Here is a 14,242-nt window from a genome sequence, read left to right as displayed (position 1 = left end):
AGAGAGGTAGTGACGTAGAAACAAAATCGTAGGAGTTGAAGTGGATCATGGTTGACTTGAGAGCACGTGCAGAAATGTTAGAAAACACGAGCACAGTTCGAAGACAACGAAATCTGTCTGACCAAGACATGTGCGAGTGCATGTTGTCTTGCCACGAGTTCCATCTCATTACACCGCGCAAAAGTCTTTTTACGTGTAATCATGTGTATAACAAACTTACATGAGAAAAAAATAAAAGATATGGACGAGTTTTTTTTTTTGTTGTTGTTGTGGAATTAAATTTTGTCAACAAGGGTTTTTGTTTGCTTCTCTCGTCGTCGGACCCATTGTTTCCACTACTCAACAATTCGGGTTTGGTTTATTCTGCCGGTTAACCCGATTGTATATTTCCTTCTCTCTTTCGTCTAACTCTACATATATATAAATCTCATAATTTAGTGGGAGGATTGGAGAGGACTAAACCTCATATAATCGATCATATATATACTTCAAATTTGACAGGCCACTAATTATCGCTGCGGTTTGACACTAAACTCAGTATATACATTATATATCTATAAAAGATCTTACTTTCACTTTGCATTGGCATTGAAGTTTTACGATTTCAAAGTTTGTGACGATTTAATATGCAGTGATAGATGTTCAAAGCTGTTAAACAAATAGTTTAGTTAGATAAAACAAATTACTTCTTTTTTTTGTTAAAGAAAACAAATTACTTTTATTTTATGTAAATGCATTAGCTTTTGCTATGGATATTTAATGATACATTATTTGACATTTTGACTGTTTACTTTAATCGTGGATTTCATGATTCATTTTTGTATATCTGTCTCATAAGCTATACACAGTTGATATCTAGTGATGACACTATTTTTTTTACCATATTTTATACCTAACTTTTCAGTAAAATTCGTGAAGAGCTGATAATTATGAAGGTGGTAAAACTGTTTATATTTGTAAATAGCGTTGTATAAAGAGGAGAGATTCTTGAAAATTTGGCATCGCCTCGGCCACATTCACATATGAGGTTCATAATTGGAGTCACATGGTTGCATGTGATCACATTGGGTCTACCTTTTAGCCACATATGGCCAACTCCACGTTTCCCCTTTTTTTTTTCTTTTACTTTTGTTTTGTTTTGTAGCTATCATTCGATCGATGCATTTATATATTATTTAATTAATAAAAGCATCCTTATATACATAATTTTCCCACATCTATTAATATTCCAGTTTTCGTTACAATACCATATCGTGTGAACGAATACATTAATATTAAACACCATATCTCAGCCGTACTTAGAAAAGAACAAAATATGCAAACGATAACATTATGTATGGATGACCTATCTTAGTTGATATCGAGATACTATCATACAACCATAAATTCGGAATTATCTATGTACTTAACAATAAAAGTTAAAAGTTAAAACTATAGATCACCCTCCAAGCTCGATCCAAATACTTATTATCAGGTTGATTTTGTGAACACTTCGTATAAGTAACTAGGAACTCGGAAGACACAATGACCCACAAACATGTTGCCATTTTAATTTGATAAAAAAAAAAAAGGGTGTGAATGCATATTGAAAGACATATCGGATGTAAATAAGAAAGAGCACACGTGGGGTGGGGNNNGGGGGGGGAGAGAGTCTTAAAGAGGGAAGAAAGATGTTCCCAAGAGACTCATTTCTCAATCTTATTGTTTCTCCTAATTTTGGTGCCCATTTTTTTTTCGTTTGTGGTCCTTTTTGCTCACTCTTCTTTCAATGTACCTGTCATTTCCTAGCTAGTGGATTTTTTTTTCTTACTGACAAACTCACTTTTTACTAAGTTGTATTTATACCATTATCAATCTTTAAAATTGTCAAATTCTCATAAAGAGTCGTATGCCTATATCCTCTTTTAATGTTGACATTCAAGGAACAAATTATTGATTTTATTATGAGCCAAAATTATACACTTCCCACATATTGACATTAAAAACATGAACGTGGGAAAAAGTCTATCAGAATCACATGGAGTCCACTGGCCACAAAATTAAGGTGGGTGTCCTCAACACGTTACACGCACATGGCTCTTTTTTTTTTTTTTTTTGAATTGCTTCAACTTGTCAAATTATTTATTTAACTTTTTATTATTCTCTTTACTTTTCTTTAATTTAATTTGTAGGTTTAATTTTGTTGAAAGGGTGATAAACAACTTTTTAATATCGAGATTAGTTGGAATTTGTTAAAGAAAATTAAAGGAAGATCAAAATAAAAGACTGGTGTATACAAATAAAATACAAGAATTTAATAAATTAAAATCGCGTAGACCCAAACCCAAAAAGAAAAAAAAAACACTTAAGCAAAAAAAAGGGTAAAAAGGTAATAAAAAAAAGCTAATTCACAACTGACGCGGTTAAGGTCCGGTCAACGTCGTCCGTGGTGCGGCGGCGGTTAGGAGTTCAGCGAGAGCTTCCATAGCTCGTACCTGCATCTCTAACGCGGCGATGTAATCGGTGGCTTCATCTAAAAGGTTCGGTACAGAGACTTTCCGGCAACCGGGAACTAACCGGCCAAGAAACTTGAGTTTTCTATCAACCGCCGGTAACTTAATCCGATTAGTCTCCGTCGCGGCTTTTCTCGATTTACAGTTTCCGGTTGACTTCTTAGCCGCCTTTTTATGTTTCTTGAGCTTCGCTCTGACACGGCTCGCTAAAATCGCTCTGCTCCAACGAGTTGTACCTTTAGCCGAAGCAGCAAGAACTCGATCCGCCGTCTCGCGTATCTCTCTGGCGGCAACGGAGACAACTTTATCAGGCTCGTTGGTTGTGGTGGATCTTTGACGAACTCGGCGTAAAGCTTCGACGTAAAATAAATATGTGGGTTTGATGGTGGATTCGAGCCTGATAATGTAGTATATATGTGCATTTATGTAAAATAAATATGTGGGTTAATAATGTAAAAAAAAAAGAGGAAGAGGACGAAGATCTTGAAGAGAATCTAAAAGGGCCCTTTTAATCTGTGGTTGGCCAGAGAGGCTTGCCCCCTTAATTGAGACACCGTCTCCAGGTTTTTTTCTTTCTTTATTTTTTTAACCACGCTCAAATCTGACTTTCCCTACCAAATAATAATATACTGTTACTCACCAAATTTATTTTAATTTGGAATTAGAGAAGAAACATTTTATGTAGTGGTCGCAAGTTTTTTTCTTTTTTGTTGTTGTTTTTTCGGGTGCGTGTATCAGACAACAACATTCAGAAATACGAAAAAGTCTCCACATGTGTACGTTCATTCAAATTCAGGGTTAAGTCATACTAAGAATTAAGAACAGACAGAAATCACCAACTAAACTTAGTCAAAGTCAATCATTAAGATTTTTTTTTCTTTTCTTTTCTTTTTTGGACACTAGTTTTTCATTTTTGGCAAGAGCTAATTATCATCAGCGGACACAACATAGGAAAATTATGAGCCAAATCCATATAGTAAACAAGTTCTGATTAAGTGATAAATTACAAGTTTACCAACTTTGTTGTTTTTCATATTCGAGACTGACGACTAACTGAATTATCTGCGTAGGGAGTCTGTCTGGTCATGAGAAAAACGATAAATCCTCTAATTCTTACTCAGAAATTCATTAACAAAGAGGTCACTGTCGAACAACAACATCACACAAAGGAAACAGCTCTCTTGGATCAAATAACTTGTTTTTGCTAACTCGTTCCTTTTTTAATCTTTCAGTTATCATATAACCAGGAGCCTTCTGCACCAACTGTTGGGTTTGTGAACGCCTTGAATTCCCAGAATGTCTTAAGCGAGTAGGGCTCAGAGACTGTCACACCTTCCTCTGTCATCTTTGCTATCTGCAAATTTGTCCAGAGAAACGAGAAACGAGTCGGGTCAATGATCTGATTCCCCAATTAGATGGAGATGAGTTGACATACTGAAATTAAAACACACCTGAAGCTTGTTGATAGCTGATCTGTCACGGTAAAGAAGCACACGCATACATTTCTCTAGGAGTTTGACACCTTCTTCAAAACTCAGGTCCTCACGCCATTCATCACGAAGAATCGGCCTAGCTAGGTGATTCCCAAACCCAGTGGCAACATGGTTATCCTCAAAACTAACACCAATCATTGAGACCTAAAGAAGAACATTCATAGCATTCAATTCAAAACTGTTACACTCACTCATTTAAGAAGGTAAAAAAAATGTCTTATTAGGCATTTACCATCCCAAGGTACTTCTCTCCATTTTTTACACCTCCAAGGACAAGAGTGTTCCACAAAGGGTTGAACTTGTTCCGGCGATTATACATAACTCGGGTCAGATAGTTATGAACTTCTTTCGGTCCCAAGGAATTACCATCATCCCACATGTTATCATTCAGCCTGCAAAAACAGTAAGAGTTTAAATCAAGAGCCAAAAAGGGAATAATTAAGAAGGAGACGACAAGAAAAAGAAACATTCTATGAAACGTATTCTTACGTGAGCTCATCAAGATAACGCAAAATTTCTTGAAAGTCGCTGATTTCCCCACTGGCACCAAGAAGAGAATGCTTACCAATAGCCTTCATCCTCTCAACGTTCTTGTACCTTAAGGTGGATCCATATGAACCTGCAGAGCAGTAAAAGCTTGTTTTAAAATAACAGTCTCATCATTCTCTAGAACCAAAGCCTTTCCTTTTGCTAAAGATAAAGTAGATTTTAATGATAATAACCATTCATTCCCATTTTCCAGTAAGCAATTTCTTCTATCTTATAATAAATGACCAAGGTGGTTTAAGAGACAGAGATGGTAGAGTTCTGGATGCGACACTCAAATTGATCAAAGAGGCTACAATGCCGGTTTCGCTACTAAATTTGAGCACTCAAATACCTCTCACCAAAAAATAACATTTGAGCAAGATGAAACAAATGTTACAGCAAGCAACCAAGATCGTATATTTTGTTTTACACATCCTGACTCCGGATTAATTGCACTAATATCTATATAGCCAGCACTAATATTGCCAGCACTCTTGTGGACAATGAAGAATGCATAAAAACAAAGCCTAAAAGAGTAAATTGCTTTATCTACCCAAGCAAGCAACAACAATAAGATTTGAACTATCGAAAGGACAAGTAGAGAGCTGAAACTAGGTAGAGAGAATCATACCTCCCATATCAGAAGCCATTAAAATCCCATCTTTGTACTTGATAGCTACCACTGACGTTCCAGTAACATACGGGTACCTAACAAAAATTATAAAACCCTTAAAAATACGAAAACAGAATCCCAAATTATTTTTCTCCAATTCAAAGAATCCTAATAAGAAGAAGAGAGGTTTTACAATGTTCTTTGGGAATCAGCCTCAGCGTTCCTCACTTCAGTCCCGTTCTCAATCTGAATCGTAAACTTCACAGGACAAACACACAATCAAAGTCATAAAACCCCAGGAAAGTAAAAATAATGCATGAGCAATTGAAAGAATGATCCGACTTACAGTCATCTTCTCAGAAACTCGAATGGCTCTCTCTCTCTCTCTCTCTCTCTCTCTCTCTCTCTCTCTCTCTCNTCTCTCTCTCACGATCTAATGTTTTTGTATCTTCTTCTTCTCGATTCCAACCAAAGTAACAAGAAGTTCCTTTACTCAAGAAACAGATAGAACCGGGTCGGGCCTAACAATTTTACCAATGTTATTCGAAAGCTATATTGGGCTATATTGTTTAGGTCTGGCCCGTTTTTATATTTAATCTGTTTTATTTTAGGGCTTATTTACAAACCTACTGGGCCTTGATTGGTCCGAAGGCTGCGGTTATTTTATAAAAAATGAAAGAAAAAAACAAACAAAGAAGAAGGAAAGACACCAAACACACACAACACAAAAAAAAAACACAAATCATAACTAGAAGAAGAAGAAGCTTCCAAAGATATATAGAGAATTAAGAAACAAGTAAACGTCCTCTTAAGACAGCTGCTCCTCCCTCGCTCCAAACTCTTCGATCATCATCGTGTTCTTCTTCTTGCTCATTATCGCGTGGATCTTGGAACAGTTGCATGGCTGGAGCAAGCATGAGGGTCCACCAACGAGATTCCCAGTTGAAACGATAGGAAGCTTTTTTGATATCACCACGGAGTTGATAACATCATCTGTCGGGTGATAAATAGACAAAACCTCGAACCCCTGAAGATCACACGGCTCAACGATCGGATAAAGAAACGCTCTCGGGCCATGAGCACTCCTCAGCATGAGCACAGCACCTGGATCCATGTGTTTCTGCAGATGCTCGATCACTCTAACTTTCTCCTCCTTTTTCATTCCAACAAGAGCAGCTAGAAACACGACGTCGAAGCTCTTCAAGCTCTCTGTCACATCCATTATATCAACGGTGTGGAAGAACATGCGTTGAGATATGTCTGGATCAGAGGAAACCAGCAGAGAAGCGAGTGATTTCGCTGATGGGTCGATGTCAAAGTTGTGAAAGATTGTGTCTTTGAGATGTAATGATGCAAGAACGATGGAAGTGAGAGGGAGGGGACCAGATCCGATGAAAGCCACATTCTTTGGGACAAAACCATTTAGGTTTTGTGTGAGGAGGTCGAATTCGAGCTTTCCGAGTTTTAAATAGTTGTTGTAATAAGGGAAAATGTTTAAATGGTTAAGTGGGTTGTCTTGGAAAGAGGTCAAGATGGAAGAGAAATGATGTTCTAAGCGACCTTCGGCTTCGCCACAGATCTTGATGAGGTTAAGTCGAATCTCTTGGACTGTGTCACTCATCTTTGTTACGTCGATGCTAGGGTTAGGTGGGATGCATGTGGAAACGAGCTGCTTGAAGAGAATGTTAACATCTTCAGATGGTTTCAGACTCTCGAGCTTCGAGATCTTCTCGTAGAGGTCGCATATAGTTTTCACCAATTGTTCGTCTTGGCAACCCATGTAGACACTATACGATGAGGTTATTGTTGGTCTTCTTTTTTTTAGTATGTTTTTTGTGTTTCTCTGGTGGTGAACTGTTTGGAGGGATGGCTATTTATTGGTAGTGAGGTAGGATCCATATCAACTCAAAAAGAATCTTATTATTTTAACATATTATTATTCAAATAAAACAGTTGCGTTGTTGATTTTTTTGTCCTTTTTAATTAGGATAACTAGAAAAAATATTATTATTCTAAATTTTAAAACTAGGCTGCACCGTTTGAAATTAAAGTATCATTTCTTTACGTTATAAGAGATTACATTTTTAATTCGAGTTCTGAAAATTGTTTCTAATCTTCGAAACTCCGATTGTCATGTAAACATGGACGAGATCCAAAAAATGTTAGAAATTAGCTGTATATTGTATTACAGTATGTACAGTAATTGGTGGAATTACGTGAAATCTTATCTCCAATAATTGATGGATGTACATGATGTGGCGATCAAGGCATGCACTTCTTCCAACTCGTATCAAACAATTAAAAAATTGCATTCTGTAAACACATAATGGTACAAAATGAAAGAGGCCATATAATTTTACGCAGTTGTAAATATATAATAATTAACCAAGAGATTTGTTTAGAAATAGTTGTGAATTCTTAAACCCTTTATCAAAAAAAACAAAAAAAGAGTTATGAATTCTCCATATCTTTGAGAAGTGGCTTTACCAAATAAAACGTCCTTTGTTTGTTTCCAAGCATCAAACTTTGAGAACAAATTGCAAGACTACAAATATCAACTGAATATGCGAATTTCAGAAGAAGATAATATCTCCGTGGCGTGTGTTTTCCACAATTTTCTTACGGCTCTCCTTGTTTTCCTTTGGTATGCTTTAATTATGAAATTCTCAACTTCTTCACGCAATCATTCAATTTGTTCTACCTAAAAAGAATAATAAATAATAAAAACTCATCTCAATTTAGCTTTTAGGAACAATTGGAGAGATCGTATATGGAATGGAATACGTTGACAAAACATAAGAGAAAGAAAGAAAGAAAAAAACGTATATATATGAAGTTGTGGAATCCATGTGTGTTAGACGAATATGAAGGATTGGATTATTGGAATGCACACACAAAGTCACAAATAATAAGAGATACTTATTCCTTGACGCATCATACAATATTTCTTATATTGGAAAAACAAACTATTCGATGAATGCATTAATACCTCTTGTATAAACTCCACGGGCAACAAAATCCATACAAACTATTTATATCTATTTTTTTCTCTCTTCTTATATCTATTTTAGTATTTTCTTTTTTCAAGGGATTCAATAATTATTATTTTCTCATACTAAAATGAGATATTTTTTAAAATTTCTTTTAAAAAAGGATTGCGTGAAGAATTTGAGAATTTCATGAATAATACAAGAAAACAAGGAGAGCCAGAAGAAGTGTGTGGGAGGCACACGCCAAAAGTATATTATCTTCTTATGAAATGGACATATTCTTAATTTTTCCCAAAATTTGAAGATTCAGTTTGATAATTGTAGGAAAGCTTACAAAAGTTTGTCAATTTGAATGTTTGAAAACCGATGAAAGAAAGTATATGTGGTCAAGTAACCTGTTAATCTGTTGATGTTCCCTTCACTATCAACTCCATCTTCTTATTGAATTGCGTTGTCCACCTCACAATTTGTTTTCTTCTTCTTTTTTCAAAATAATTATAACTTAATTGTCCTCTTATGCTATATTGATATTGTAATGCTAAATTTGTCGATCATAAAAAATATATCATAGATTTATATATAAACTATAACTATTTTTATGAAAATGAAAAAAAATATTATGAATGCTATTATGCTAAAACGTCCAAAGCCGTCGAGACGATATGAAATAGTATTTTTCATCGTTAAAAATGTATCCGCCACTCGTTCTCGTTTTTGTTTTTTTATAACATCATATACATTAATTGTTGACAAAATACATTCTTATCAACTATTCTCAATGATGAAGAACACCATTTCCCTTCGAACATGTAATTTTGATGGTTGTAGTTTTAGCTTCTCACATGGAATATGATATTTCAGTTTCTCATCAATGGTCTCTAGCTATTTTATGTATCCAAACTATTGTATTTTTAAACCAAAACGAAAGAAGCTTGTATAAGAGCTGTGTCTAAAATAAACTAATTTAAACATAAAACGTCGTCGTATGATATGACTTAACTGGTTCGATCATTTGACTCCAAAATCTAGTCCGGTTTAGTCTCGCAAATCAATTTATTGAAAACCACACAATTCAAACTTTTTAAATGGGCCACACAGGTGGATAAGCCCAAAAATTAAAACACGCAAAACGCCTTCCCGGTTCGATTTAGTTTTCTCTATTGGTCTGTATGGTTTCAAAAAATCAAGTCCGGTTTAAATTACAAATCAATTTTATTGAAAACAATAGTCATCGTTCTGAGTTGGGGTTTCGATTTCGAGCTCTAATGGCTGCACATGCGACATCGGAGGCGGTCGTGAATATACCGGCGACGCAATTTGATTCTCAGGTTACCGAGCCGTTTGGTGTAACTCTTGTGGTTCGGCATCTTCCTGATGGAATCCCTCATGATATCGTCTCTCGGCTCTTTTCTCAGTACGGAGCTTCTGCTGTTCGTCCTTGCTCCGGTGGAAAGTAAAATTTCCAGCAACCTTTATCTTTCGATTTACTTGGAATTTAGTACTGGTTAGAAGATACTGGGGACTGGAAAGTTCATAGTTAATATGTCTTGGAATGTTTAGGTTACAAAGTGAAAAGATTTCATCTTTACTCGAAAAGAAGAAATCGAATGTGGAATTAGTCTAAATTGACATGTAATGTTTGCCACCACAGATTGAGAAATGCTGCATTTGTGGATTTCAAGAATGAAGCTTTTGCTTCTCAAGCACATCGTCAGTTAAATGGGTACCAGTTTCAGAATTACTCATCTTCCATTAACATGATAGGAGTTCAGTTGTTCAAGTCTCTTTATTTTCTTCTTCTGGTTTTATGGTTGTGTAGGCTGAGGTTTCTTGGTAAGGTTCTACAAGTACAGAGAGCCAATAAACCTAATGAGAACAAGAAGTCTCGACAAATCGAAGAATCTATGGTCAAGGGAAATGCTTTCTCTACAGTTAGCACAAACAGTGATTTAAAATCTGAGCAGACGATTTCTGGCGAACCGGTAGCTCCAAAACTCGGCATAAACTATCCATTTCCTCCTCACCTGCAGTAAGTTTTACTGTGTGTGTGTGTGTGTTTTTATCTCCTCATCCTTTTAAACACAATGTGAAAACACAACACCATTCTTTAATTTTGTCGGCTTTAAATGTTTCTATGTTTGATCGGTTTCATTTTTGCAGATATGCTTACCCACCACCTGATGAAAATATACTAGCCAACATTACTAATGCTCTTATCGCTGTCCCACCGTTATACACCCAGGTTAGCTTTACTGTCACTGACTCACTGTATCTGGTGGGTATAAGTGTTGTTCAATTATCATGGTGTGCATAGCAAACTAGAATTGTAATTTTAGACCTTTTGATCGTAGGTGCTGCATCTGATGAACAAAATGAATCTTCCACCTCCTTTTCGCCTTGCCCTGCCGACGCCACCTCTACCTAAAACTGTCCCCCAACCAACTGAGTTGGAGCATCAATCTAGTAGCGAGTCAGAGATGGAATCTGATGAGGTATGACGCGTCATGCCATGTCTGCATTTTATGATATTAGTAAAATGGCTTCTTGCTAAGCTGGTTATGGGTGCTTAGATTTACATATCATAGTTGCTGCTTTGTTCTCTTTTTTTTTTTCTTTTCTTAGTAAACGTATGTGATAATCAACTAGTCATTGATATTTAGTATTTGGGTAAGAATTGTGATGGTATGGCGTTTAGGATACAGGTACATCAAAATCAGGAAGGAAGCGTGCTAGACATGAGAATCTTGTTGGTCCTGGTGTGGACAAGGATGCGCCGCATGAGACTGTTGGATTGAAACCTTCTTCTTTGACCCCAAAGGAGATCCCTCGAATAAGAAAGAATACGCATGTTATGCTGGTATCATATTATCCATAATTTCCTTTCAATAATAATATGCTGTGTAGTTGTGGTGATATTTGTAAGGCCTATGACGATAGATCAAGATTACCCCAAAAGTTGCACAAGACGAATATAAAGAGGATAGTGAGAATGAAGATCCTGCAGACGAGCCCAAAGAAGAAGATTTAAACTTGAATCCCTTTGTGAGTTTAGAGGAGTTGGAGAAAGGAAGGTTACCTCCAGAGGATATTCTTTCACTGCCTATGTTCAAGGTATGGATACAAAGATCAAGTTATATAATATGTTTGTATTGCCTAGAACTTTCCTAATGATGTGAGCCTGATTATCAATTCCAGCCTTTTCTTTGGGTATGGAAAATGTAATTTGGCTCATTGGCTAGGCATACTTGTTACCAGGGATTCTCTATGCATGAAGATATATTTACTGCATACTAATCTTATCTTTTCTATGCAGTTCTTTCATGACTATTTTCCTACTTGATGTTATATAATTCCAAATATAGTGTGTCAGTTCTGAAAAAAACATATTCACTGAGAGAAAAATGCCTTTTGTTTTCCTATTGTGTGCAGAACTACACAGCTGGGAATCCATCGGTTGTGTTGTATGTCAAAAACCTTGCCAAAGATGTTGTTAGTGATGATTTCTATTACATATTTGGTAAGAAGTAGCTCTGCTAGTCAAGTCAAAATCTTGTACAATCTCGAGTCGTTAAGTTACAAGTTGTTACCTGCTTACTACACCTTGTCTTTCTGGAAGTCAATCCAAATAGCTAAATATTAGCTTTCATGTAGGGTCACAATTTGAAAGCATAGAAGCAGCTAAATCCAGTCTTGGTGTGAGGCTGATGCAGGTGATGCTTCGCACCTTTAAACTGGCCTTAGATTATAATCTTGTTGTTAATGTGAATTAAATAATATTTGTTGCAGGAAGGAAGGATGAGAGGGCAAGCTTTTTTGACATTTCCATCTGTTGAAGTCGCACATCGTTCTCTGGTTATAATCCTTAACAACATCCTCTGCTTAAATGTCTTACTATATATCATTGACAGGCATTCATTTTACGACTTTGCAGAATCTTGTAAATGTTTTTGTTTTCAAAGGAAAACCAATGATAATCCAGTTTGGCAGGAATCCTGGAGCAGCCAAGCCAAACGAATGATGATTTATATATGTATCGAAGGTTTTTGACTTTTTTGATCATCATGTAACTCTGACTCTCAGGTTAAAAAGTCAATAAAAATATCGCTGCCTAATATTTAATTGTATAAGTGAAAATCCTTGGAAATCATTTGTTTTGAGTACACAATTATGTTCTTGTTTTCTTCAAGTGGAAGAACCACCGCTCTTCGCGCTTACACTATAATCAAGCGTTCTTGTTCTTATTCGATTCAACACTTTCATTCTTCTGCTAAAAAATGAAACAAACCTTAGAATCATCCACCAGCTCCATTCTCACTTCACCACTTCGGGACTTCTTCTCCTCGATCAGAATCATCAAAACTCTGGGAAACTTTTTCTATTCAATCCTCTGCTTCGATGCTATTCTCTTGGCGAAACCCCTCTTCGAGCTTACTTCCTCTACGACCAACTCCAGCGACTCCATTTCTTGTCTGATCACAACAAGAAGAGACTGCCTCCGTTTGATAGTTTCACTTACCTCTTTCTCCTGAAAGCGAGTTCAAACCCGCGATTCCCATCTTCCCTACTTGGAATTGGACTCCACGGGCTGACGCTTAAACTTGGTTTTGGATTACATGTCTACGTCCAGACAGCTTTGGTTGGTATGTACTTTGCTGCTGGAAACAGAATCGATGCTTACAAAGTGTTCGACGAAATGCCTGAGAGAAATCCCGTAACTTGGAATGTCATGATCACTGGCCTTACTAATTTGAAAGAGTTTGAAAAAGCTCTTTGCTTTTTGGAAAAGATGCCTAACCGGACGGTTGTGTCTTGGACCACTATCATTGATGGGTTCGCACGAGTAAATAAACCCAAGGAAGCTATACTCTTGTTTTCAAGAATGGTTGCTTGCGATGCGATAAAGCCAAACGAGGTAACCATTCTCGCCATTCTCCCTGCTGTTTGGAACTTAGGAGACCAAAAGATGTGCGGATCAGTTCATGCTTATGTAATGAAAAGAGGGTTTGTCCCATGTGACATCCGTGTCACTAACTCTCTCATCGACGCTTATGCAAAATGTGGGTGTATTCAAAACGCGTTGAAGTTTTTCATGGAGGTTCCAAAGGAAAGAAAGAATCTTGTATCGTGGACAACAATGATCTCGGCGTTTGCAACGCACGGGATGGGCAAAGAAGCGGTCAGTATGTTCAAAGACATGGAAAGATTAGGATTGAAGCCGAACAGAGTGACTATGGTGAGTGTGTTGAACGCTTGTAGCCATGGAGGTTTAGCAGAAGAAGAGTTTCTAGAGTTTTTCAACAAGATGGTAAACAAGTACAAGATCACTCCGGATGTGAAACATTATGGATGTCTAGTAGATATGTTGAGAAGGAAAGGGAGATTAGAGGAAGCTGAGAAGATTGCTTTGGAGATTCCGACTGAGCAAAAAGCTGTGGTTTGGAGAATGCTTCTTGGAGCTTGTAGCGTTTATGATGATGCTGAAATGGCTGAGAGGGTTACTAGGAAGCTAATGGAGTTGGAGAAAAGTCATGGAGGAGACTTTGTACTTATGTCCAACATCTTTTGTGGTACTGGAAGATTTTCAGATGCCCAGAGATTTCGTAATGTGATGGATGTTAGAGGAATAGTTAAACTTCCTGGACATTCACAATTAACATAGCAGAGAAACATATATTTTTTGGGAGCTCTCTTAACGGTTTAGCAATTTCACTGATTGCAAGTTTAATAGATACATTAAGAGAAAAAAAAAACGATGACGAGAAAGTAGTAATCAATGTAATTGAACTTGATATTGAAATAAATTTGTTTCTCTGTTTATATCAATAATAATCTTCCATGATACATGAAGCCATGGAGTTTATATCATCACCATGGATCTGAGACGTAGCAAGAAACCTGATGTTCTCGAAACCCCCAGCACTCTCAAACATTGTCTTGTATGGAAAGTGATCTTCTACATGGATCCCCTATGGTTTTTAGTGATGCTTTAACAATTGCAACATCCTCACATGTGAGAACCTCAATACAACCTTCTTTAGCAAGAAACCTGCCAAAAGATAAATTATGTTTCAATTTCACGTTATAAAGAATACCACAAGAAAATTTGTTGATGTTGTTGTTGTGTAT

General features: G+C 36.6%; 4 protein-coding genes and 1 pseudogene across 5 annotated transcripts; 2 read left to right on the top strand and 3 right to left on the bottom strand.

Moving 5' to 3' along the window:
* LOC104767564 (transcription factor bHLH149-like) lies at positions 2,284–2,930 on the bottom strand (the record flags this gene model as incomplete). The annotated part of the gene is made up of 1 exon (XM_010491577.2): positions 2,284–2,930. A coding segment is annotated over one exon (528 nt), but the record flags the coding sequence as incomplete, so codon positions are not given.
* On the bottom strand, positions 3,576–5,561 carry LOC104767555 (proteasome subunit beta type-4). The gene is made up of 7 exons (XM_010491569.2): positions 5,473–5,561; positions 5,320–5,384; positions 5,145–5,221; positions 4,475–4,604; positions 4,218–4,377; positions 3,944–4,129; positions 3,576–3,846 (listed from the first exon to the last, which is right to left on the bottom strand). Exons 1-7 carry the CDS (start codon positions 5,476–5,478, stop codon positions 3,721–3,723), a joined length of 750 nt encoding a protein of 249 aa, XP_010489871.1. The 5' UTR covers positions 5,479–5,561; the 3' UTR covers positions 3,576–3,720.
* LOC104767547 (nicotianamine synthase 3-like) lies at positions 5,626–7,005 on the bottom strand. Its single transcript, XM_010491560.2, has one exon. It carries the CDS (start codon positions 6,904–6,906, stop codon positions 5,935–5,937), a length of 972 nt encoding a protein of 323 aa, XP_010489862.1. The 5' UTR covers positions 6,907–7,005; the 3' UTR covers positions 5,626–5,934.
* Positions 9,314–12,228, top strand: LOC104767531 (U11/U12 small nuclear ribonucleoprotein 65 kDa protein-like). 2 transcript variants are annotated; one of them, XM_010491553.2, is made up of 11 exons: positions 9,314–9,569; positions 9,768–9,839; positions 9,936–10,145; positions 10,277–10,358; positions 10,468–10,608; positions 10,812–10,973; positions 11,054–11,227; positions 11,546–11,633; positions 11,768–11,826; positions 11,903–11,968; positions 12,104–12,228. In XM_010491553.2, the coding sequence occupies exons 1-11, from the start codon at positions 9,382–9,384 to the stop codon at positions 12,161–12,163; spliced, it is 1,302 nt and encodes a 433-aa protein (XP_010489855.1). In that variant the 5' UTR covers positions 9,314–9,381; the 3' UTR covers positions 12,164–12,228. The 2 variants fall into 2 exon arrangements, with proteins under 2 accessions (XP_010489855.1, XP_010489849.1); XM_010491547.2 differs by having other exon boundaries at positions 12,048–12,228.
* On the top strand, positions 12,283–13,939 carry LOC104767511 (annotated as a pseudogene).

Source organism: Camelina sativa, chromosome 3 (genome assembly GCF_000633955.1).
Source record: "Camelina sativa cultivar DH55 chromosome 3, Cs, whole genome shotgun sequence".
Classification (NCBI taxonomy): Eukaryota; Viridiplantae; Streptophyta; class Magnoliopsida; order Brassicales; family Brassicaceae; genus Camelina; species Camelina sativa.
The sequence above is the reverse complement of the archived record's forward strand: the minus strand, read 5'-3'. Positions and strand labels throughout refer to the sequence as shown.